Genomic DNA, 26,624 nt, shown 5'->3' with positions numbered 1-26,624 from the left:
TAGAAAAAAAATCCTCTGATTTGCCAGTAAGGGTCACCATTTACCCCACTTGCCAGTTGTTTTTCTTTCCCTTAAAATGGCATGCAGTTGATATTTCCTGTGTGGTGAGAACATGGTAATTTAAGCTCTGAAAGTTTGGAGATTTGTGGTCATTCATTGTACTTAAGTTTTGGGACTCTGCTTAAAATTGTCAGCGTTCCCATCGTGGCTCAGTGGGCTAAGAACCCTACATAGTATCTGTGAGGATGCAGGTTTGATTCCTGGCCTCGCTCAGTGAGTTAAGGATCCAGAGTTGCCACAAGCTGCAGCATAGGTCGAAGATGTGGCTCGGATCTGGTATTGCCATGGCTGTGACGTTAAAAAAAAAAAAAAAGAAAAACGGAGTTCCCCGTCGTGGCACAGCAGAAATGAATCCAACTAGGAACGATGAGGTTGCAGGTTCGATCCTTGGCCTTGCTCAGTGGGTTAAGGATCTGGAGTTGCTGTGAGCTATGGTGTAGGTCACAGACAGGGCTTGGATCTGGCATTGCTGTGGCTCTGGCATAGGCCAGCAGCGATAGCTCCGATTGGACCCCTAGCCTGTGAATCTCCATATGCCGTGTGTGCGGCCCTAAAAGGACAAAAGACCAAAAAAAAAAAAACAAAAAAAAAACCAAAAAAAAGTCATTGCTTTTTAAAATAAAGAGCTAAGTAATTTATAATTCATAGTTTGCAGCACAAATTTATAATTTATTTTAAGAAAGAACATGGTCCATAAGCAACACTAATTCCACAATAGTAAAGTTTATACATTATTGGCAATACTTGGTCAGCCTTTTGGCATCAGTACATGTATTAGAAAATAATGGCATTAATTTCTGTAAAAGCATTTTGTGACTTAGACTTGTCTTCCCCCGATTTCCAAGTAAATAATATTTAGTTCTTGGAATTTGCTTGGTATAACCATGTTTATTCCATTCACAGACTAAGGATAATGGAATCATGGGGGATACAAGGGCCATACTCCATTCTGAGATAGTTGAACAAAATCCGTGTTTGAACCATCCCGTGAAAGTGAGCATGTCCTGTAAGGTACACCCTGAAAAGGAGGTGCCACTTTCTGCTGTAAGAAATGGTCTTGATCTGTATGGCCTCAGTTTTGCCTGCTTTAAATCATTTGGACTTCTCCCTGAATCTCCCAACCCTCACCCAGTCCTCCACTTCCTTCTCGGTGGGGTTACTTGTTCTCCCAGTGTTTTTTACTCACTTTTATGGTCATATCATCAGAGCTCAATCAGTCTTTTTTTCTGCCTTCAGTGGAGATGGAGTACAGCTGTAACTATCAATCACTGGATGATGCCTTCCTGGGCTTGAGGTCTATTAGTTTAAATAAGCTCTGGCCTTTTAACCTTCCTTCAGAAATCTTACTTTGTTCCTTTAGATCTTCTCTATCTTTTTGGAACCTTGATTTTTCTTTATATTCTGCTGTCTACATTTCGAAGTCCAAGCCCTTTATTGTGGTATATATGCCCTTCCCAAAACTAGTTCCTGCCTTCTGTTCACTCTGCGTTTTCTGCAGTGAACCCTCCTCTCGAGCTGTATTCACTTGTTCCCTATTCCCGAGCTTTTGCAGGCTGCACCTCTGTTCCCCTTCTCTTTCTGATACCATCTTCTCCATTGTTCAAGGCTCAGCTCAGTTGTCACCTCCTCTGGCTAGACACTTCCCTCCTCTCAGCTGGGTTACTTGCTCTTTCAATTTCTTTTAATTTTTTTAACCTGTATTTTTGTATCTAGTACACTCTCTTAGGCAGTTAGTAGCTGACTGACCAAATATTTCTGAATAAGTAAAGATTTGATCATGGCTAAAACTTACTCATCTTCTTTCTTTCTCTTTGTGTACACACTCATGTGTATGTGCTCACACACATAAACATCTTTTTAGAAGGGTCCTATTGTATACCCATTGAAAATTAGTTTTGAGGAGGCTTTTAAAAGGTTAAGTTTTAATGTGTCTCTCTTTTTATAACTTATTGGTTGACCTTAAACAAGCCACCTAGATTTTGCCTTACCTCTTTTTTTCAAATGCAAGTAATAGTACTTGTTCCTCCCTAAATAGTTTTCAAATACCTTAAAATTCACAAACATAAAGCCGACTTTTATTGGGTAGTTGCACTGTTTATGTATATCCAAAAGTAAGAGTATCAGCAGCTAACGGAGCCAGAGGAATGTCTCTGACTAAGGGATAATTAGAGCATGTTAGATTATACCTTTAATTCCAGAATATCCTATTGGAAAATTATTCTGGTGATGGACATACTTCACACATCAGTGTAAGTCCATCATCACTATTATAAACTGAAAAGCAGACTCTTTGCTGATAGTATATATTTAAATTTGTGCATATTAAAATTTGTCAGGAGTTCCCTTTGTAGCTCAGTGAGTTAGGAACCCAACATAGTGTCTGTGAGGATGCAGGTTCAATCCCTGGCCTCAAGCTGTGGGTTATGGACCTGGCATTGACTCAAGCTGTGGCATAAGCTGCAGATACAGCTCAGATCTGGCATTGCTGTGGTGTAGGCCTGTATCTGCAGCTCCAATTCGATCCCTAGCCCAGGAACTTCCATGTGCCACAAGTGCGGCCATAAAAAAAAAAAAAAAAAAAATCAGTCGTATTGGATTTTTTAAAATTAAAATATATTTTTTGAGTAAGCAGCCATTCACATGGTAAAAAAAATTCAGAAAGGCATATGAGGCAAATTCTCTGTCTTTCCTCTGTGTCTCAGTTTTTCTCCCCAGTGGTAAAATTCTTACTACCTTTTTAAGATGTTGTATGCACATGTCACTGAAAATTTCTGTGTACTTGTTTTCTTTTTAAAGTAAGTTAGTAGCTGACTATACATAGTATTCTTTATTTTGTATTTTTCAGTGAAAAATATCTCTTGGACATTATTCCTTACCATACAGAAAATGCTCTCTAGTTTTTCCAGCTGCATAATATTTCATGGTATGAATGTGCCATAATTGACCAGTTCCCTCTTATTTTCAATTATTTGCAATGTTAAGCAGTGCTTCAGTGAATAATCTTACACATATAGGTAACTCTTAGTTTTCAAGGGTTTTTGGAAATATGGCCAAAAATCAAAGAATGCCTTGGATTTCTATAGGAAACAAATACAGGAATTTTAGCAATTGAAGAATCCTGAAAAAAATTTTTTTAAAGGTTTCTTAGAATGTTCATGTTATCTAAATTGTTAGCCACAGGAGATGTAGACAGAGTAGACTCTAAAGCTAACCAACTTAATTTTGGAATCAATTTGATCATGAAGTATGTTACACAAGTGCTATGTTTCCTTTATGTTTGTCAGTAGAGGTAATAATTATTTGGGAAGAATTTTCTTTATTTGCTTTATTTCAAGTAGCAGAGCTTTGTGGTTTGTCGTGATTACAAAGACTATACTTTGCATTGTTTGTGTCTTAAAAAAAGCAAAATGAGAATCAAGTTTAAGAAATTAAATTAAATTTAATTAAAAACAGGGAACCCAAACAGCCTCCTTCTCCAAATGCTCCTGAGGGAGTCTTCTGAGACAGAAAACCCTCTTTATCTTTGGGATCTAAAAGCAGAAATGACTATGTCATTTCCCTGTGGTTCTTGGCTGAGGTATTTTGGATCTTGAGTTCCCAGTGTTTAAATTTCTACTTGTCTCTGACTTTTTCTTAAAATAGAGATTTATTGGAATCTAGAGGCATCTTGGGAACAGAGCCACATAATGATTGCTCAGCTTTGATGCAGAGGAATGAGTCTAAAACTGTGTTTTTTTCATTTAGCACACCTAGTATCCTAGCATTCTGGGAAGTGGAAGTTGGGAGGGGGGCGGGGGAGAAAGAGCAGCATCATTCTATGGAATAGGTATTTATTTATTTATTTAAAAAATTTTTTTTTTCCTCTTAATGGCCTCAGCTGCAGCATATGGTGGTTCCCAGCTAGAGGTCGAATTGGAGCTGCAGCTGCCAGCCTACGCTACAGCCACCACAACACTGGGCCACAGCTACTGCAACACTGGATCCTTAACCTAATGAGCGAAGCCAGGATTGGAACCCACATCTTCGCGGGCAGTATGTCAGGCTCTTAATCTGCTGAGCCACAATGGGAACTATTGGCAGAGATATTTAGAAAATGTAGCTTTTTGAGCTTTCTCAGCATTGCAGTAAATGTTGCAGGCTGCAAAGAAAGATAGAAGGAAAAGTCAGTGAGGTTCTTTCTCCAAGCCTTGTAACTTGCTTCTTGGCCCTTTATAGGCCTAGTCTGTGAAATTATTTTGGAACATATATGAAAAGCTACCCTCCTCCCACCCCCACAGTCCAACACACAGTTTGAGAAACATTGGTCTAGAGCCTGCTACATTGTATAGTCTAACTTTGAAAAAGACTTGACATTTGCAAAGCTCTGGTTGTCTAACTTTCAGGGAGTGGCTGGGAAAGTGTCTGGCTCTGTTTGAGAGACTGTTCCCTTCAAAGGAATAGTTTGATGTCCAAGAGTGTTCCCTTGGTTCAAAGCTGAGGCAACATGAAACAATTGTAAACTAGTTTTTACAGCTTCTGTAAACAAAGAAATGGATTTAAGAGGTCTAAAATGTTCTTTTAATCAGTAAGGAAATTTGAAAAAAAAAAAATTATTCCCTAGGGAGGGTGAGGGAAAGAAAGGGACCACAAAAGGAAACACAGTAAGGAAATTATTATCACCAGTTAAATGTGAATTTTGAAATTAAATGAGATTAAAATTAAAGTGAATGATACATAGTAGCATTTACTTTTCTTGTCCTTTAAGGAATTGCTTGTTTTAAGTTTAGATTGTTTTTGGTTTTGTTTTTACATTGAATTTATCCTAAAATAAAGATTCCCAAAGCGAGGAGTTTCCCTGTTTTTCTTTCCTTAGATCCCTGCCCGCCCCCACCAACTGCGCTAGCTTCTAGAAATCTCCTGCAGCCATTGTTATAGTTGCTTAGTAACAGGATTGTGAATAAAAACCATACTCTCCTGTGGAACCAGGTATTTAGTTTTCGATATTGAGATGTCATGACAGCCTATAATTTCAGTTCAACTGCTTCCCCGACCCCCCACTCCTTCTTTCAAAAATGTGTTTGGTAGGATGGTTTTGCTCCAGATAAACTAGCTTGATTTGTGTTCCTGCTTGTGCTTTCAAACAGGGAAGGGGCCTACAATTTATGTGTTTGGGGGAAAATAAAGTGTATTAAGGTGTGAGAGATTAAAGTCTATTTTCCAAGTCTCCTAAAGGCTACTTTTTAATACATTTCAAGTAGGATATTAAAAATGCCCATAGTGTGTCCTGGCTAAAGCCGCTGGATCCAGTGAGTCTTTGATCATGGATTGATGAAGGTCCAATTTGGTTGAAAATGATTTTGAGAACTATTTGGAGTTAAGATTTAGGGAAATTTAATGAGAAAATTCTTGTTTCAAGGTCTTCTCTTTTATTGATGACCCTCTTTCTTGGGAAACCTAATTGCTTTGTTATCATATAAGAAATGGTTAGCAAGCACGGAAATGCCATATTGATACCTTGTGTTATTGAAGCTTTTCTGTACTATTTAGCTTCTTTCTCTTTATGTTATATGACAGGAGAAAAAGAACCCAAGCAGGATGCCTTTATGAGTTTCTCAGGTTTGAGGAAGACAGTCTCCACATGCTTTCACTTGCAGCTGGGGTGTCAGAGAATTTTTCATGAATTTGAGATGGTTTCAGGGTTTATATATACGTTGGTATCATTGTTCATCTAATTCTTATCTGACAATGGCAGAATTCCTGGACCATGTCTGTTTCCTCACCTTGTCTGTTAAGTATTCCTTAAGCCTCTTAGCTTGTTTTCAGATGTTCTCCTTTCCTTTTTTCAAATCCTTTTTCTTTCTCTAACATCACAGAATCTCAACTTGCAGTTCATAACCAGAAAAGTAATTTCAGCTACTTTTCTCATCTAGGACATTCTGCCCTATTTCTTTTTAAGCTAGCTGATCTTATTGAAAGCTTTGTTTTTCACAAAATCTTCCATTGTAATAGTCATGTGTTTTTGCAAAAATGTTTTTGGGTGATTTAAGAAAAGTGGCTACTGAAAAATATGTTACTTTTATAGTGAAAAAATGCTTGGGAAGAAATCAGGCACTTTTCTGGTGCTCAGAAGACAAACGAATATGCAGAATTTTCTCAAGCAAAAACTTAATAACATATCTTTTAGATTTTTTTAAAACATGATTTTTGAACATTTATTCAACCATGGGTTTCCCAGAACTTTTATTAAATTTCCTCCTTCTCTTCCTGGCTCTTTTTCTTTTCTCATATACTTTTATAACAAATTTAGAAAATGATTTGATTATTAATCTGGTGTTTAACATTTTCTTCTTTGCAGGTGACTCACTGTCCATAAAGCTGACCACTTACCGTTTCTAGTTAAAAAGAGACTTGGCTACATACATTTTTGCCCTTGTCCCCGTGATACCCAGGGATTCCAATCTCTTTAGAGATGTTTGTATAATTCTCTTCAATGCAAACTTTTGCTGCTCTTACCCCTGGTCAAGAATTTAGTACGGGTACTTCCTTGTACCTCATATTTATAATATTTCCAATTTCCAAAGGAAAAAACAAATATTATTTGTAGTCTTTTCAGAAGAAGACTGAGAATACATGAGCAGTGTTTAATGCTGTAATCAAATAAACCCCAGACAAAGGGAACCTGAGGCCTGGTATTTATTCATATGCGCAATAGTGACTGTGCTATATTTACCTAGTAAAGAGGAATTTTTGTGGGTGGTTTTAATTAGTATAGTTTGTATGGCTTGACCAAAAAATTTTTTTCTTTTCTTTCTTTTTTTTTTTTTTTTTCCTGGAGTATTCAGCATGATTATTGACCCACACTCCCTCATTTTATGTGATCTGAGTTTGGCTTTTATGCCAATAAAAATTGAGGTTTCTTTGCATTGTATCTTGCCACTGTGCTTGTAGCTCAGGTCTGACGTTTCCTTTGCTCTCTCTTAGAGGGTTCTCAGGTCAATTCAGCTTATTTTGGCAGCCACTCAAGGAAGGACCTGTTCCAGCTGATCTTTACCAAAGGACTTTGGCAGCAGGTTCTTGAGTATGACAGGACTCTGTGGGCTACAGTTTACAGAAACCCACTTGAACTCATTTGAGCATAAAAGGGTGATTTTAATTTTTTGGATAAAGGGGTATCCCATAGGACTCTGAGCTGGGCCTCAGAAATAAATTGCTGTAAGCTGTGCGTTCCTTCTCTCTTGCTGCAGGCTGACTTTCACTGCTTCCTAGTCCACAGGGAACACCCTGGCTCCCGGGTTAACATCTTATCCATAAGAGATAGCCAGACTGAGATTGGACTTTCTTGGCCATAGATACACAATTCCAAGGACCAGCACATGTGAGATGTTTACTTCTGGAACAGTCATCTCTGCTAGGGACTGTGTCTTGGTTTTCTAAGGCTGCTGTAATGAAAGACTATAAACTTAAAACAATAGGAATTTATTATTCCACACTTCAGTAAGTCAGAAGTCCAAATTCAAGGTGTCGGCAAGATAGGTTCCTTTTGTATAATTTCTTCTATAGCTATTATATATATATATATATATATTTAAAAACATAACAGCAATGTGATTATTACACCTGGATATACATGAATGCATGTACTTTTTATTTTTATTTATTTATTTTTAAAATTATAGTTGATTTAAAATGTTTTGTCAATTTCTGCTGTACAGAAGAATGACCCAGTTATACACACACGCACACACACACACACACACACGTTCTTTTTCTCACATTATCCTCCATCATGTTACATCACAAGTGATTGGATATAGTTTCCTGTGCTATACAGCAGGATCTCATTGCTTATCCATTCCAAATGTAATATTTCACATCTACTAACCCCAAACTCTTAGTCCACCCCACTCCCTCCACCTCTCCCTTGGCAACTACACGTCTGTTCTCAGTGTCCATGAATTAGTTTCTTTTCTATAGATAAGTTCATTTGTGCCATATATTAAATTCAATATATAAGTGATTTCATATGATATTTGCCTTTATCTTTCTGTCTTCACTTAGTATGAGAATCTCTAGTTCCATCCATGTTATTACAAATGGGCATTATTTTGTTCTTTTTTACGGCTGTGTAATATTCCATTGTGTATATGAACCACATCCTCTTAATCCATTCATCTGTTGATGAACATTTAGGTTGTTTCCATGTCTTGGTTATTGAGAATAGTGCTACAGTGAACATAGGAGTGCATGTGTCTTTTTCAGTGAAAGTTTTGTCTGGATATTTGCCCATGAGTGGAATTGCTGGATCGTGTGGTAGTTCTATATTTAGTTTTCTGAGGTATCGCCATACCATTTTCCATAGTGGTTGTACCAGTTTATATTCCCACCAACAGTGTAGGAGGGTTCCCTTTTCCCCACACCCTCTCCAGCATTTGTTATTTGTAGACTTAATTAATGATAGCCATTGTGACCGGTGTGAAGTGGTACCTCATTGTATGTGTGTATTTTTTAAATGTCCAGTCAGTACTCAGATTTCTAATTGCCTCATGCTTTTTTAAAAACAACTTTTTTGAATGATCACCAAATAAGAATTAGTCGTTATGTTTTTAACTTCTCTTTTAACCTATGGGATCTCCCTTTCAAATCTATCCCTCTTTCTCTGTTCACAATTTATTGAAGAAACTTGGTTGTTTGCAGTGATTCCCACAGTATGGCTTTTTCTGACTGCTTCCCCATGGTCTGCTTTAATTATTTCTCTGTGTTTCCTGTAAATTAAAATATTCTCTAGAAGTTTGATGAGATATAAGTTCAGTTTGTTGCTGTTGTTGGGGAGTGAAGACCTCCTCATAGGGAATAATGAGTCCTTCCATCAGCAGGGACGTAATATCTCATTATTTTCTTTTTTGGTGATATTCATTGTTGATGCTTATTGGCTAGGTCTGTTAATTGATAGGAATTCCCATTGTGGCTCAGTGGTAATGAACCCAGCTAGTATCCATGAGGATATGGGTTCATTCCCTGGCCTTGCTCAGTGGATTAAGAATCTGGTGTTGCTGTGAGCTATGGTATAACTCACAGGCATGGCTTGGATCTGTTGTTGCTGTGGCTGTGGTGTAGGCCAGCAGCTGTAGCTCCGATTCGACCCCTAACCTGGGAACTTTCACATGCTGCAGGTGCGGCCCTAAAAATTAAAAAAAAAGGACATCTATTAATTCATTAGGAGTTTCAAAATAGTGATGTTCTAATTCTATCATTTTTCTTCACTTATTACTTGAAATACTGCTGTAAAAAAAAACCTTTTGTATATCTGTTTGGTTTCCCAGTAGTATAGTTTGTATATGAAAGGTACAGTGTGTAACTCATTTTTTCTGTTTATTTATTAAACTTCAAAGTAATCAGTTTTTTAAGTATGCTTGAGTGTTGCCCAAATAGATTGCATTTTATGAAGAATCATTATGAACTTATTGGATTTAAATATAATTGGCATATCTTATTCCTCTTCCATCTTTCAAAAAAATCATATTTTGAGACTTTGTTATCTTTGCACTATTTTGAGTTTATTTTGGACCCTCTGTTTAAGAAGCAGCTTGAGAGAGAGAGAGGGAGAGGAAAGAAGAGAGAGGGAAGGAGAGGAAGGAAGACATTTTAGTGAAGTTTCAAAAGTCCTATTGCTATGTAATGATTTTCGTATATAACATGAATTAAGAGGGGAAAGGTATGAAAAAGAAAATAGCATCTTCCAAAGAGGGCTTCTTGTAGTTGCTTTGATCTTAAGTCATAGGAACTATCTAGTATTCCTCAGATTCTCTTAGGAGTTAATTTGTAGTGTGGTGCACTTAGCTACATGGTGAGCAATCTTACATAAATAGTCAGTACCATGCTATCTTTGACTTTACTTATTCTTTCAGGAGTCTTAAGTTGGTTTTCATGTTGTTAAGTACATGGCTTAAGATATTAAAAACAAATAAAAAATGCCCAAGAAAAACCACCTGCCTCCCTTTTCCTGACAAGGTTATTTCATTACTTGATGATATCAAGTGTGTTAATTTTATCTTCCTGTCGTTGACACTTCCCTCATTTGTTAAATCTACCATCCCTCAAAGAACTATAACCACAACTAGTAATATCAGTTGTATTAGCTTATTTAGTAATAAACTAAATAACAAACTATAGTGATAAAGATATGATATATTGTCATTTCAGTGTGCATACATAAAATCATGTAGTTATAGAACTCTAAATTACCTTCAGAGGTCACTTCTGTATTCAGGCAAGACAATACCTTAGCTGTCTTTGATGCATCCATCCATCTATCCATCTATGAATCAAACATTTATTCATCTCCTATTTACTTGTACTTGGTGCTCTGATATCCCAGTGAGGAAAGCAAGAATAGTCATTGCACTCATGATGCTTTTTGTTTAGAGGGAGAGATGGCCGTAATCACATAGTTGCCCAATTATATATTAAACTACATTCGGACAAAGTATACCATGCTGGGAGTGCCTTTGATGTGGAGATTTGACCTCATCATGGAGGTCAAGGAAGGTTTCCCTGATGAAGTAACACTTAACATGAAACTGAGGGAATGAATAAAACTTATCTAGGCAAATAGGAGAGGGTAGAATTTTCCAGTCACGGGAAATATCCCTTGCCAGGTCCTTGTGATAGGAGGGAAGATGACTAGTCAGGAAGGCCTGAAAAATAACAAGAACTAGGGGAAGAGTATTTTGAGATGAAGCTGGGCAGCTAGGTAAGGGTGAGACAGTGCAGGCCAAAGTGGCTAACCCTGAGGATTTGGGTTTTTATCCTGAGTGCAGAAGGAATCTATTGAAGTGTTTTTAGCCAGTGAATATTGGTGGCTTCAAAAAGACCACTCTGGCTGCAATATGAACATAACATTAAAAGTGCAGAATTTTGGATGGGCAAATAGGGTGGTCCAGGGAGATGAGTTTAGATGGCTGTTGCTCCAGTTTAACTGAGCGATGATAGTTGCTTGTTAGAGATGAAGGAAAATTGATGGATTTGTGAGATATTCAGAACTTAAAGCATTTGAGGTGGATTGAATATGGGGATGACTGAAATAGATATAGCAAATGTGACTCCTTGATTTCTGGCTTCTCTCACACATAGATGGGGAACATTAGAAGACCAGGTGTGTGGGAAGAGCATGAGTTTGGTTTTAGACGTACTGAATTTGAGGCACAATTCAGACCATGAAGTGGGAGTATCTAGTAGGCAGTTAGATATGCCTTTTTTTGGTAATGACATCCCCTGAACACATTATACTGTGAACAAGTTAGTCATGATATCAAATCACATCTCTTCTGCCTTGATTAAAATCTTCCCTTTGGTTTGTTAAATAACTTTCTGGGTACCTGTGTACCTCAACAGACAGCTTGCTTGTCTAAGGGCTTTTTCCAGATTCTGAAAATGTTCCTCAGAAGATTACATCCTCAGATTAACATGTTTTTGTTTCTGTGCTAAATTGTGGCTGAAGGCAGGTTCTAATAAAAGACACTGTGATCATTTCATTGTTTATTTAAAATTCTGTTCGTAGTGTGTATCTAGAAGACCAGGTTTAATCTTTTAAATCTATCGTTGCCCTTTTTTTCACTATAAAAAACCGAAAGTAAAGCTCAAACAATGGTGCTGACAGGTAGTGAAAGTAGTAAGTGGTAAAATTTTTCCTTTTTACTGTTTTTTCTTTCTTTTCTTCTTTTTAAAAATTTAGCTTTCTTACTGGACCTTGGTGAAAACTAGGAAGTGACAGTGCTGGAAAGGCTTAGGGCAATTAAGGTATCTCGGAGGAATATTGGTCTTGGTTCCTTCTGGAATATGGAGAAAGCTAGGGTATTCTGAAGTCAGATTCAGGCACATGGAATAGGGAACTAGCTAATTCCAGGGAAACTGGAGCCCCCTTTCTAGATGTATAAAAAAAGCTTTAAGAGCCCACACACTCCAAATGTTTTAAAATTGGATATTCTACTCATATGTATATTGCTCTAAAACTTGCTTTTTTCCACTTAATATGTGTTGTACATCTTTCCATACATCTGCTTGCATCTTTATGAATAGCTGCAGACTCTCCTATAATTTAAAATTATATCATGTTTTAACTGTTTCTCTATTGACAAACTTTTCTTCCCTTCCATTTCTGTAAGATAACAAATGCATTGCAGTATCTTCTTTTGGGCATATGTAAGGGTATTTTTATATGATAGGTTCTTAGAAGTTGAATTTACAGGAAAAAGACCATGTATATTTAAAATTTTTATGAACACTGCCAAATTGCCCTTCATAAAGACTGAAACAATGTATGTTAGCATGAAAATGCTTATTTCCCCTTCACTCATCAACACTGGATATTATGAATCTTACTCTTACTCTTCTTTATCTGCAAATCTATATTCTTGCTTATTTTTCTATTATATGATTTGCCTTATTTTGTCACTGTTTTGTTTTATGAATATCAATCTGTTGTCATGTATATTCTACATATTTTATCTCAGGTTATGTCTTATTTTAATTTTGTGTTTCCTCTGAAAACCCTCCCCACTAACTTTGCTAAAGTGATCTGGAATTTTTATGACAGGCTGTCTTTTTTTTTTTTTTTTTTTTTTTTTTTTTGGGTCTATTTGCCTTTTCTAGGGCCGCTCCCGCGGCATATGGAGGTTTCCAGGCTAGGGGTCCAATCAGAGATGTAGCCACCGGCCTACGCCAGAGCCGCAGCAACTCGGAATCCGAGTCGCGTCTGCAACCTACCTACAGCTCACGGCAAACGCAGGATCCTCGACCCACTCACTGAGCAAGGCCAGGGATCGAACCTACAACCTCGTGGTTCCTAGTTGGATTCGTTAACCACTGCGCCACAATGGGAACTCCCCCCCTCTTTTTTACACTTTCCCCTCCCAAGTCTTTGTCTTTACCAGAGGATCCACACAGGAGAGAAACCATACTCGTGTGATATCTGTCACAAAACATTCATTCATGAATCTGCACTGTAGCATCATAAGAGGATCCATGTGAAAAAGCAAACATACACTTGTATAGGTTGTGGGAAATGCTTCAGCTGTAAGGAAAACCTCATTGCTCACCAAAGAATCCACTTAGGAAGCAAACCATACAAGTGTCTCCAGCAGTGCTATGAAATAGAAATATACTGTGAGCCACACATGTAATTCAAAATTTTCTAGTAGCCACATTAGAAAATAAAAAGGGAGTTCCCGTCGTGGCGCAGTAGTTAACGAATCCGACTAGGAACCATGAGGTTGCGGGTTCGGTCCCTGCGCTTGCTCAGTGGGTTAACGATCCGGCGTTGCCGTGAGCTTTGGTGTAGGTTGCAGACGCGACTCGGATCCCGCGTTGCTGTGGCTCTGGCGTAGGCTGGTGGCTACAGCTCTGATTCAACCCCTAGCCTGGGAACCTCCATATGCCATGGGAGCGGCCCAAGAAATAGCAAAAAAAAAGACCAAAAAAAAAAAAAAAAAAAAAAAAAAGAAGAAGAAAAGAAAAAGAATGGGTGTTGTTAACTATTATTTTATGTAACGCCACATATCAAAAATATTATTTCAGTATGTAATCAACGTAAAAATTACACATGGTATTTTGCATTCTTTTTTTGTGTGCTAAGTCTCTTAAATAATAGCCTGTATTTTATGCTTCTAGCACATCCCAATGTGGATCCACGTTACAGGTGCTCAGTAGCCACATTACAACTTTTATAAGTTATAAAACTTTAAATGCCATAAAAAGGTACAAGAAATAACATCTCACATAACTGCCCCAAATGATATCAATTATATAGTCCAGGTTTTGTCCTAGCTCAAAGATAGAGTTACCAGTGATTTCTAGATAGTAATGACATAATACATGTTAAGCACTTATAGGAATACTTGGCTAATAACAGGTCCTCTGTAAATCTTAACAACTGTGCTTTAAAAAATAATTCCTTTTTTCATTAATCAGGTAATCTTTATTTCTAAGATTTCTCTTTCATTCCCAGGGAGAATCTTATAAGGGCAGGCTGATTTGTGACATCCTGGATAAACTTGGAGGGCATTATGCTAAGTGACAGAGAAAGATAAATTGTTGGTACCATTTCTATGTGGAATCTAAAAAAAAAAAAAAAAAAAATTGAACAGATACAACCAGAGAGTAGAGTGGTAGTTGCCAGGGGCTAGGTGGAAGAAATGGGAGAGGTTGGTCAAAAGATAACAAATTTCCAGTTATAAGATGCATAAGTTCTGAGGATGTATTGTACAGCATGGTGACTATAGTCAACAATACTGTATTGTAAACTTGAAATTTACTAGGAGAGTATTTAGCATCCTTGCCAATGAATAAATAAATAACTAACTATGTGAGATGATGGATGTGTTAACTAACCTGATTATGGCAACCATTTTATAATGTATGCATATATCATGTTATACACCACTTTGTATTATAATTGTCCTTGTCAGTTTTACCTCAGTAAAGGTGGAATAAAATTCTATTTCACAATTAAAAAAAAAAATCAATAACAGGGAAAAAAATAAAAAAAGGGCAGACCATTCTTTTTGATTTATTATCCTGCTACCTCTTACAGAGAATAAGGAAAAAACTTAAAGTTCTGTTCCACACTCCCATTAACTTTGTTTTAATGGGGGGTTATTTGTTTTGATTGGTCCCCTGGCCCACTTTTTTTGACTGGCTGTTCCATTTCATCTGCCTGGTTATTATTCATGGTCTGCTAATATTTATAAATGAAGGACTTGATTATCCAGTATGGGTAACTGATGTGGTCACTGCCTGCAATTATGTGGGTTAATGTTTATTTTTTTCCTGATTGATTTTCCCCCAAGTGTATGTAGGGAGGTGATTGATAGGTTGGTGGTTTGATTCTTTGGCTCCACTTCTTTAGATGTGTTGAATCGGACCATGTAGGCCTCTTCTTGGCTGTGCTGTGGAACAAGCTGAGTGTGTGTGGATGGTTACTGTTCAATGTGGGTGGCAAGTGTTCGACTCTTTAAAAGTGATAGAATTAAGTACCTGATTAGAATATTCACTCTGTAGCATTTAACATATTATTACATTTCTTTACAGGAATACACATGGCTTGATAAAAGCCATTATGAAATTATTACAAATCCAAGCTCTCAAGGAAGGACAGGGTGGGGAGAAGAATATTCAGGATATATATAATATTAGGTATGTATGCCTTCTTTTCTTTTAAACAAAATCTTTGTTTGGGTGAATTGTTAACTAAGTTATAAATGGAGACATGCTATTCCCTTAAGTTCATCTGTGACTGTGAGTCTTGACCTCTCAGGAAGTAAGTATTTCAAAGACTCAGAGTTGTGGTAGAGTTGACTACACACTGAGTGAGTATCACCAGTGTGTCTTTCAAGGTTGCTTCCTTAGAATTGGAATCTTTACCCAAAATTCAGGTCACTTTTTTTTTTGCTTTGGGATATAGAACCATCTCCTCAATTCTATGAAAACTGAAGAGCTCATTGAATAAAAAAAATGTACTTAAAGCAGGAGGCGCATGAGGGTAAACTTTTTCACTGTAAAAAGCAATAGGAGACTATCTAAGGGTTATTACTCACGGAAAGGTCAGTGGTTAGGAGCACTGATTTGCCTTTTTTTTTTTTTTTTTTTTTTGTCCTCTATATGATGTAGCATGGTAGAATTGTTTTAAAAGGAAAATATACACAGCAACAATTATGGTGAAATGTACTGGATTTTATGGGAAATTTTGATACAATAACTTTCCAGTCTGTGGGCTTCCTACCGGCAGGTATGGGGTTGCTTGTATTGCATAATTGCCCCTCCTACCTCTTGATGTGGCCTCCTCTGTCTTCTGGAGTAGGATATCTTTTCGAAAGCTTCCAGTCCATTTGGCTGGGTGTAATTTTGTTGTGTTTATGAGAGAAGGTGAGCTCCAGTCCTGTTCTGCCATCTTAATCCCATCCTCTATGGGAGAGTTTGGACAAGAGAGGGGAGTATTGTGCTTATTGTGAAGATGACCTTAACCATTGCCTTGAAGGTCCCAGCAAGGCATTTCTTAAGAGAAGGGCTCCCACTTAGTGAGCAGAGGATCCCAGAAGATGCCATGTAACCAGTATATAGTTGTCCCAGGACCTGCATTCACAGATGCATCCAGAATATGCCTGTTTGAAAAGAATGAGACCATGGGACCATAAACAAGGGCACTGCTTCTCAGGAAAAATGGTTTACGTAGGCTTTGGCGATCCAACAGGGAAACCAAGTCATGCTTGTGAACTGTCATTGGCTTGGGCATACCAGACCTGCAGTTCTGAGCATTTGACATCATAGCTATCAGAAGCTGTGACTAGTGTCTCTCCAATTACTATGTAGTGCCTATTACTTACATGTAGTTATAATACTTCCCCCCCACCCCGTTTTTTTTTTTTGCCATACCCATGGCATATGGAAGTTCCTGGGTTAGGGATCGAATCCAAGCTGTAGCTGCCACCTGTGCCACAGCTGTGCCAATGCCAGATCCTTAACCCACTGTGCCACAGTGGGAACCCCTATAGTACTTTCCTTCTGATAATAAGTAAATGGTGTGTCATACATTATAGTGACCTTTCCTGATATTTTAGTGCTGTTTATCATCTTTATTTTTATGAGCACATCATCAAGAGTTTAAGTCACTTTTTAAAAACAAGATTAGATTTGCATTTTGCATATTTTTCTTAACATGTTTTTTGTATATTTTCAAAAATGCAGAAAAGTTGAAAGAATGTAATGCAATGGATTATTTCATTGTTAACTTATTAGTTAGCTCATTGGTTAAGTTTAAATTGGGGAAGCCAAAGGAAAATTAGTTATTTGAAAATACTGTGGAAACTTTGGGTGTGCAGGGTAAACTTTTCCAAATTAATAAATATGCTCTTCTTCTTTTTTTTTTTAATATGCATTTCCTTAACCATAATTGAACCTAAGGCATAGATGAGCAGAAGTTAGTATTTCTAGATGAATCATATAAGCATCTGTATTCTTGTTTTTTGAAAGAAGTTCAAACTCTTGAGCCAGAGTTCCAGGATAAGAAGTATTCCATTTTACTGTTATTCAGTTATTATTATTATTGTTATTCAGTGGGAGTTATTTACTTATTTTAAACTAGGAAAGCGATTGAAATTTTATTTTTTTGTATAAAAAATTTATTGAGATATAATTCACATACCATACAATTGACCCACAGAATCATGTAGCTGTTGCCATAATCACTTTTAGGACATTTTCATCATTCCTTCAAACTCCTCACTTGGAATTCCCGTCATGGCTCAGTGGTTGGCAAGTCTGGCAGGGAACCATGAAGTTGCGGATTACATCCCTGGCCTCGCTCAGTGGGTTAAGGATCCGGCGTTGCCGTGAGCTGTGGTGTAGGTTGCAGACATGGCTTGGATCCTGCGTGGCTGTGGCTCTGTGTAGGCCAGGGGCTATAGCTCCGATTAGACCCTTAGCCTGGGAACCTCCATATGCTGCAAGTGTGGCCCTAGAAAAGACCAAAAAAAAAAAAAAAAAAAAAAGAAAAGACAAATTCTTCACCTGTTATTAGCAGTCACTCTATATTTCCCTCCACCCACTGGAAAATTTTAATTCAGTGGTTCTCAAAATTGGCTGCTCATTATAACCACCTACGTTTGCTTACAAACAGACAAACATAGGAACAATGAAATACCCTAGATCATACCCTGCTGTGAGGCCTAGGCTTTTGTAGTTTCAGAAAGGTCCCAGTGATTCTGATTGACAGTGAGTACAAGATAGTAGGTTAGCTGCTCTTCACTGTGCATTCTAATCACCTGGGACCTTGCTGAATGGCAGATTCTGTTTCCTTAGCTTTAAGGTGGGCTCAAGATTATTGTCTAACAAGCTCCCAGGTGCTGCTGTTGCTGTTCCTGTCCCCACCCTGTACTTTGAGTAGCAGAGCTATGAGCAGCATTAGCAGTGCCTGGGAGCTTATTAGGGATGCAGAATCTGAGATGACCCGAATCAGAGCCCACATTCTATTAAGATTTTCCAGCTAATTTGTAGGCATCTTATAGTTTAAGAAACAGTAGTTTTGAGGATGATAAAAGGAAATTTTCTGTCATGCAGAAAAATTAGAAGTAGTGTCATCTTCATCCTGATTGTGCTCATTGTGTGTGAGTGCTGCTAGACTTTCAGTTACCTGTCATGTTTCACCCTTTTTCCTATTTATAATTCAATTCAATTTCTCCAGTAGTTGGTTCTTTTTTTCTTTTTTGGCTGCACTGCAGCATATGGAGTTCCTGGCCAGGGATCGGATATGAGCCATAGTTTTGACCTATGCTGCGGCTGCGTCAATGCCAGATTCTTAACCTACTGTGCCGGGCCAGGGACTGAAACGCCGTCCCATGCTCTGACACCGCCAATCCCATTTGTGCCACAGTGGGCACCCCCAATAGTTGGTTGTTTAGTTTAACTAGAATCTTGATTTCAGAGGACAATTGGTGCAAGGCATGAAGGGGAGCCTAGTTTGAGGAGCTGAAATTATATTGGATATAGAAGGTGGCACATTAAAGAGGTCCAGAATCAATCACCTGACTTGGCATAATCCAGTAATGTTTATGGAGAGCCCTTGTGTGAATGGCTATTTGGCTCTATAAATCAGCAGAGTGTAATCGAGTGTGTAAGAGCCTTAAGTTCCTCCAGGGGGGATCGTGAATGGCAGAAACAGAGGAGAGGTGAGCCTGAAGAGCAGATTTCCCTCAAGTGAGCTATGATTACCTGAGTCAAGCATAAAATTGTCATGCTGTTTTAGAATCCTCTTTGCCACATGTTGGTTAGCAATATCAACCAGCCTTGGAGAGGAAACTGATGAGCTGTGTACAAAAGCATAAAGAGGATATGAGAATCTTAGAACTCCACTGAAAGGTGTTCCCTGGTTATGCTGTAGGCTTGATTTCAAATGGAAGTAGCATGACAAATAATTGTAAGCTTTCTGAGCATGAAACTCCTCTGTGTTTTTATGATATTAAGGACTCTGCTAGTGTATAGTTGGATTTTAAGTATTTTTCACTTCTTTTTGTCTTAACAGATGATTAATTTGTTTTTTTTTAAATTTTTTAAAAATTTTTTTAATTTTCCCACTGTACAGCAAGGGGGTCAGGTTATCCTTACATGTATACATTACAATTACATTTTTTTCCCCCACCCTTTCTTCTGTTGCAACATGAGTATCTAGACAAAGTTCTCAATGCTATTCAGCAGGATCTCCAGATGATTAATTTGAACTGTAGTAAAACAGAATATGTGGTCATCTTACTTTTTATTAAACTTTTTTTTTTTTTTTTGTCTTTTGTCCTTTTAGGGCCACACTCACAGCATATGAGGTTCCCAGGCTAGGGGTCCAGTCGGAGCTGTAGCTGCCGGCCTACATCACTGCCATAGCAACATGGGATCTGAGCCCCGGCTGTGACCTACACCACAGCTCGTGGCAATGTTGGATCCTCAACCCACTGAGCGAGGCCAGGGATTGAACCTGAGTCCTCATGGATACTAGTGGGGTTCGTTAACCACTGAGCCACGATGGGAACTCCTATTAAAATGTTTTAAAAATTGAGGTAACGGAGTTCCCGTCGTGGCACAGTGGTTAACGAATCTGACTAGGAACCATGAGGTTGCGGGTTTGATCTCTGGCCTTGCTCAGTGGGTTAACGATCCGGCGTTGCCGTGAGCTGTGGTGTAGGTCTCAGACGCGGCTCGGATCCCACGTTGCTGTGGCTCTGGTGTAGGCTGGTGGCTACAGCTCCGATTTGACCCCTAGCCAGGGAACCTCCATATGCCGAGGGAGCGACCCAAGAAATGGCAAAAAGACAAAAAAAGAAAAAAAATTGAGGTAACATTGGTTTATATTATTATGTTTCATTGGTACATTATATTTTGCCCTCTGTAACAGTACAGCATGCCTACGGCCAAAAGTCTAGTTTCCATCTGTCACTAGGTGGTCGACCCCCTTTACCCATTTTGCCCTCCTACTCCCCCCCTTCTGGTAAACACTAACCTGTTCTCTGTAGGCATGTATTTATTTTTGTTTAGTTTATTTTGTTTATTTATTTACTTATTTATTTTTTTTTTTATTGTAGCACCCATGGTATATGGAAGTTGCCAGGCTAGAGGTCAAATCATAGCTGCAGCTGCTGGCCTATGCCATGGCCATGGGAACACCAGATCCAAGCCACATCTGCGACCTATGCAGCTTGCAGCGTTGCTGGATCCTTAAACCATAGAGCAAGGCCAGGGATCAAACCCACATCTTCACAGAGACAATGTCGGGTCCCTAACATGCTGAGCCCCAATGGGAACTGCTGTTTATTTATTTTTAATATTCCACATATGAGTGAAATCACATGATATCCATCTGACTTATTTCACTTAGCATACCACCCTCAGGGTCCATCTAAGTGTTGCAAATGACAGGATTTCATCTTTTTTTGTGGCTAAGTAATATTCCATTTTGTGTGTGTGTGTGTGTGTGTGTGTATGTGTATGTGTATGTACATCCTCCTTATCTATTCATCCGTTGATGGATACTTAGGTTGTTTCCGTGTCTTGGCTATTGTAAATATACTGTGATGTACATAGGGATATGTCTGTCTTTTTGAATTAGTGTTTTCATATTCTTTAGATAAATACCCCAGAATAAGATATTTGCAAGTCATATATCCAATAAGTGGTTAATATCTAAAATATATATGGAGTTCCCATCATGGTGCAGCAGAAGTGAATCTGACTAGGAACCATGAGGTTGTGGGTTCAGTCCCTGCCCTCAATCAGTGGGTTAAGGATCTGGTGTTGTTGTGAGCTATGGTGTATGTTGTAGATGTGATTCGGATCCGATGTTGCTGTGGCTGTGGTATAGGCCAGCAGCTGAAGCTCCGACTGGGCACCCAGCCTGGGAACCTCCATATGCTGTGGGTGCGGCCCTAAAAAAAAGCCAAAAAAAAAGAAAATAAAAATAAAATATATAAAGAACTTGTACAACTCAACCAAAAAAACATGATTAAAAAATGGACAGAGATGGAATTTCCATCATGGCACAGCAGAAATGATTCCGACTAGGAACCATGAAGTTGCAGGTTTGATCCCTGGTATTGCTCAGTGGGTTAAGGATCTGGCGTTGCTGTGAGCTGTGGTGTGGGTCGCAGACGCAGCTCGGAATTTGTGTTTCTGTGGCTGTGGTGTAGGCCGGCAGCTGTAGCTCCAATTTGATCCCTGGCCTTGGAACCTCCATATGCTGCCGGTTGTGGCTCTAAAAAGCGGAAAAAAAAAAAAAAAGGGCAGAGGATCTGGGTAGACACTTTTCCAAATAAGATACACAGATGGCCAACAGTCACATGAAAAGATTTTCAGTATCACTATTTACTAGGGAAATGCATATCAACAGCACAATGAGATGTCACATCACACCATTAGAATGGCCATTATAAAAAAGGCAAGAAATAAGGGTTGGAAAGGATATGGAGAGGAGGGAACTCAGATATTGTTGGTGGGAGTATAAATTGATGCAGCCCCTGTGGAAAACAGTTTAGAGATTCCCCCCAAAATTAGGACTAGGACTGCCTTATGATGCAGCTGTTCCACTTCTGGGTATTTATGTGGTCATTGTAAATGGGTCTATACTGAATTGCTTAAGTTGTTTCAGTATGGGAGTAAAAAGAATGGGAGACGTGGGGACTTGGCATGTTAGCCAGTGGCTTCCCTTGGCTCCTGTGACTTTCCTGAAGGAGCTTTGGAGAGGATATTCTCATTGCTAAACTTGGAGTTTGGTGGTTCTCAAACTTCCTGGGCAGAAGAACCACCTGGGGAGCTTGTTAAAAGTACAGCTTCTCAAGTCCACTGGCCAGAGATTCTCATTCATGCAGTAGGTTTTGCAGTGAGACTCAGGAATCAGGCATAGAGGTCATTTGTGGATCATACTTCAGAAATATTGCTTGAGCCCCTTGGCAACTTAATGATTCCATATATGAGCTGCAAAACCCCCTTGGGGGTTCTAGATTAGGAGTGGTCTTGAGTGGTTGATAAAGCCACCTTGCCTCTGTTGCCTATCTGGAAGGCAAAAGGTCAGTTTGCCCCCAGGCACGGAAACACCAAGTTCATTTTACCCCATCTGCCGTGGACAATAGAGAGGCCAAGAACAGAGCCAAACAGCAATTCTAAAGGAAAAGCAATCCAATGAGAGCAAGCCAAGTGCTGATGCAAGCGAGAGAATGTTAAAGGTTTAAATCTTATTGCTTTATTCAATGAAAAAATTCCATGGCCCTGACCAGTTAATGTTTCATGGTCAGACAGTAGATGCTTGTAGGAGCAGGAGGGGACAAGAGCCCTTGGCACCCACCCAATGATGGTTTTCAGTGTTTACAGTGCACAAGGAGTTCATGCTCAGAGTTATTCTTGTGGATATCTGGAACATACACTTTAACAGAAGATTTGGATGCACAAGTGGTCTACCTACCATGCTTTGCGATACATCAGGTTAGAGAGTGTGTAGCCAATAAAGTCTATTTTGCTTAAATGGACTCTTCTATAGTTTTGTGGCTTAAACAAGGCAAAGGGGGATATTTAAATGGGGTTTCAATTCTCAGTGCCTTTTAGGATGGGAGTAAGCTGGAAGGTCAGGCAGGACATTCTACTACTATGATTAAACGAAGAGCATATGCCAGCGATAAAACTCTAGATTCATGAATCTCAACTCTGGTTGCACCATTAGAGACCTCCGAGGAACTTTTAAATGGAGGTGCCTGGGTTCTCTCTAGAATGACCAGGGATCACCCTAAGGCACTGGTAATTTTTCAAAGCTTTCCTAGGTTTCCAGTGTCTTGGCTGGATTGAGAACTGCTGGCCAGTTGTTGCAATGAGGCAATGGTGGTTCATTGTTGCCAGATCTTCAGATCTTTCAATAGTAATAACATTTTATATGAAATCTCCTGGCTAATAAATGTTGGAAAACAATTCTAATTTTTAAAAAGAACAGGGTAGGCAAACAAAACACATCTGTTCACAGGAGGCAATCCAAGGATAACAAGTTTGTATCCTCTGGTTTAGGCATTTAACTGTTTTCAAAAACTTTAAAAGCCCTTCTATTTTTTTTTTTTTTTTTTTAGCCTGTGAACAATTTTAATACTAATCACTTTTTTTTTTTTTTTTAAGCTACTGTGAAGATATCCTTTACTTCAGGCTTATTCCCCCCAACCCCTTTTTGTTTGGTCTGAATTTCCTTTTCGTTAGCCTGAACTCCACTTTTTTATAACACGCTTAAGTTTATTTCAGCATTCTGTTACATCGACCCTACAAGAAAAGCACAGCAGAAAATCAGTGTTGGTCTGGTATTTTGCTTGCAAGAAAAAAAAACTAAACCAAATTTTTATAATTCATAAACTATTAGAGGCTCATATTCTCATTCGCTTTATAATATGCCATTTTCCCCCTTAAAATTTTGTCATGTGCTTTTGCTTTTAATTTTTCTCTGCATATTCATATTATGGCAGTCTTTTTAAGATCTCTTTTCCCTCAGTTGAAGTGAGGAAATAGTTGTGAATTCCTGAGCAGTAACTGCTTGTTCCAGAACTTGTGCATCACTCTGATGTGCCAGACAGTGGCTGACATGCGCAAATAGCAAATGTTGAGAATCTTATTTGTGGAAAGGCTTGGTCTGATCAACATCAAGCTGTACTTTCTGAAATAAGGGAATATTAAATATTTTTGGCAGATGGTGTGCTCTGAAATGGGTGATTAGGCCAATAACGATGGATGGTTGTACCCTGAGTAGATGAAAGTTATATACTCTGTGTGTGTATTTTGGCATCTGTTTGTGCAGTGTTTTGAGTTTATTTAAATGAAGAGTTAATTTTAAGAACTTAAAGATGTGTGTCCTCAAGGCTGAGGTACTTTGTAATTCATATCGATTTTTTTCACTTATCTCATAAGGCACATGTGTTCATCCTTTAGGGCCATCAAACAGAAACCGGAGTAAGTCCCAGGGTAAATACTGACACACTGAGCGCTAAGACCACTTTGTGGTTGTGGATGGCCAAAGGTAGCCCCAGTTTTAATTTTTTTTTTTTCTTTTTAGGGCCACATCTATAGCACATGGAGGTTCCCAGTCTAGGGGTTGAATCAGAGCTACAACTCTGGCCTACACCACATCCATAGCAACATGGGATCTGAGTGGCATCTGCGACCTAGCTCATGACAATGCTGGATCCTTAACCCACTGAGCGAGACCAGGGATCAAACCCGCATCATCACGCATCCTAGTCGGGTCTGTTAACCAATGAGCCACGAAGGGAACTCCCCCCAGTTTTAATTTTGGTATCTAGCTCTTCCTCAGCATTAAATTCTTTTTGCATTTTCTCTTGTATCCATTTTGCTGGGTGAGATGGAGTCAGCCATGAGAGCAGGAAGAACGTTTCAGATCCAGAGCAAATCATGTACCTTGCTGTTGCTGTGTGAAAGAGCCAGGTGCCTTAGAGGAGCTAACAGGAGGCAGGGTGCCTGGAACTTAGTGTTCAAGGGAGGGAGAGGAAATAGGGTTTGGAAATCACTAGACAAATGGTAAAAAACAAAAAAATGTTATGATATTTCATAATGACATTAGAAAAAGACACAACTTTCTTTCCTCCCATATCTGCATCTTTAAAATGGGCATAATAAAAAAAAAATAAACTGGGAACAGTTAAGCTGTTAACCATGGATGTTGAGGTAATAAATGACATTCTGATTTAAACTTATTTCCTTTGTGAGGAAAATCTAAGTTATTGTAATTATTTATATTGGAAGTATACTTCACATGCTACATAGGAATTTTTCGAAAATTGGGAAGAGGTTAATTAGATTTAAAATAGTATATGGCTGGGAGTTCCCATTGTGGTGCAGTGGAAACAAATCCAACTAGTATCCATGAGGATGTGGGTTCCATACCTGGCCTCGCTCAGTGGGTCCAGGATCTAGCATTGCCGCTAGCTGTGGTGTAGGACACAGAGGCGGTTTGAATCCCGCATTGCTCTGGCTGTGGTGTAGGCTGGCAACTGTAGCTCCGATTCAACCCTAAGCCACAGCTGGTGTGGCCCTAAAGTTCAAAATAAATAAATAAATAGTATATGGCTGAGTTAAGTTTAGAATATTTTTAATGTTTTTTATTGAGATATAATATATATACCATAAAATTCACTCTGTTAAAGTGTGCGTCAGTGGTTTTTATTATATTCATGGAGTTGTTTAACAATTATTACTGTCTAGTTCCAGAATATTTTCATCACCCCCCCTGCAAAGGAACCTCATACTCATTAGCAGTCATTCCCAATACCTCCCATCACTAGAAATAAAATGCTACTTTTTGTATCAGTGGATTTCCCTCTTATGAACCTTTCATATAAATAGAATCATATAATATGAGGCCTTTAATGTCTGGGCTTCTTCCACTTAGCATGATGTTTTCAAGTTTCATCTATGTTATAGCATGATCAATACCTCATTCCTTTCATGGCTGAATAGTAATCCATTGCAGGGATATGCCTCATTTTATTTATTCTGTAGTATTTTTGTATGCTTACCACATTCAATGAATTTTTAGTGTTTTTTGTTCTTTACATTTATTACTAAACATAAACTACTTTTTTTAAGTTGCTGAAAATGTGTCCTAGTTTTTAATTAAGAGTAGTTGTTATTGTTTTTCATCTCTATGCAGATTTCCTTATTACTTTTATTATTTCCTAATGAGGTTGCTTAGAATTTTCTAACACTTAAAAAAAAAAATCAACCATCAACTATTAACATATGTTTCTGTTGTCAAAATGAGCATTTTGCTTTTTGGAGAGCTGATTATTTCAATAATTGCATATGTTATTTAAAAGGAACCCTTATTTTTTAGATGTTTGGTTTTACTTAACATAAAGGAAGCATGACACCATAATTAAATCGTCTATACTATACAATCAAGCTGCCATAAGGAATTGGAACCAGTAAAATGCATTAATATATTGTGTTTTGCTGAAGTTACAAAAACCTCCATAGTTAGGGAGTCACTATTTCTGGGAACATCATGAATAACTTTTTGGGGCAATAGTGCTTGCTCATTTTACAGTTTTTTTTGGAAGTGAGAATTTAGCAAGGCTGAACTGCAGCAATTACCTTAGGTTTACTTAGCTTTAATTTACTAGCACTTATGCTTTTTTAGGGGAGAGGTCAATCCTTCTTTGAGAATCTCATAAAAGTTTTGGACCTTCCCCTAGAAAATGTATATACTTATGTGTACTCAAAACTTCACATTTAATTTCAGGGGGCTTGTGAATTCTTGCTTTAATGGATAAGTAAAAATTTGTGCAGAAAAATCAGGAGAAAGAAGATGGCAAAGAAGGGAGTATCAGTGTCAGATCTGTCCCTTAAAAAACCCAGTAGAGTTGAAGATAAGAAAGAAGGTAGGGCGGTAATAGAAAGGGTAGCCAATACTTTCTATGTGCCATCTGTCTTTTTCAGGTTGATTCTTTCTGCATGTTCTACTTTGCTTTTCACTTCCCCCTTTTTTTCTCCTCTTTCCCACCCAGGGAAGTCTTAGT

The 26,624-nt window shown here is 38.3% G+C and overlaps 1 protein-coding gene across 17 annotated transcripts in view; it reads left to right on the top strand.

The window, feature by feature from the left end:
• The window catches only part of FOCAD (focadhesin), a 317,387-nt gene that overhangs the window by 36,623 nt on the left and 254,140 nt on the right, over positions 1-26,624 (top strand). For 12 of the 17 annotated variants that reach the window (XR_014820919.1, XR_014820920.1, XR_014820918.1 and 9 more), the window contains one exon: positions 15,124-15,228. The exons of the other annotated variants lie outside the window; for them this stretch is intronic. Coding sequence is in view for 6 of the 12 variants with exons in the window: in XM_021063095.2 (XP_020918754.1) it covers positions 15,124-15,228 (105 nt within the window). In the remaining 6 variants the exon portion in view is untranslated. The remainder of the gene's footprint in view (positions 1-15,123; positions 15,229-26,624) is intronic. 17 annotated transcript variants of the gene reach the window in all.

Source organism: Sus scrofa, chromosome 1 (assembly GCF_054392235.1).
Source record: "Sus scrofa isolate SSC_HxYL_T2T_F1_AM1 chromosome 1, Sscrofa_HxYL_maternal_Yorkshire_Landrace_v2.0, whole genome shotgun sequence".
Lineage (NCBI taxonomy): Eukaryota > Metazoa > Chordata > Mammalia > Artiodactyla > Suidae > Sus > Sus scrofa.
This window is presented reverse-complemented; position numbering and strand designations above follow the sequence as displayed.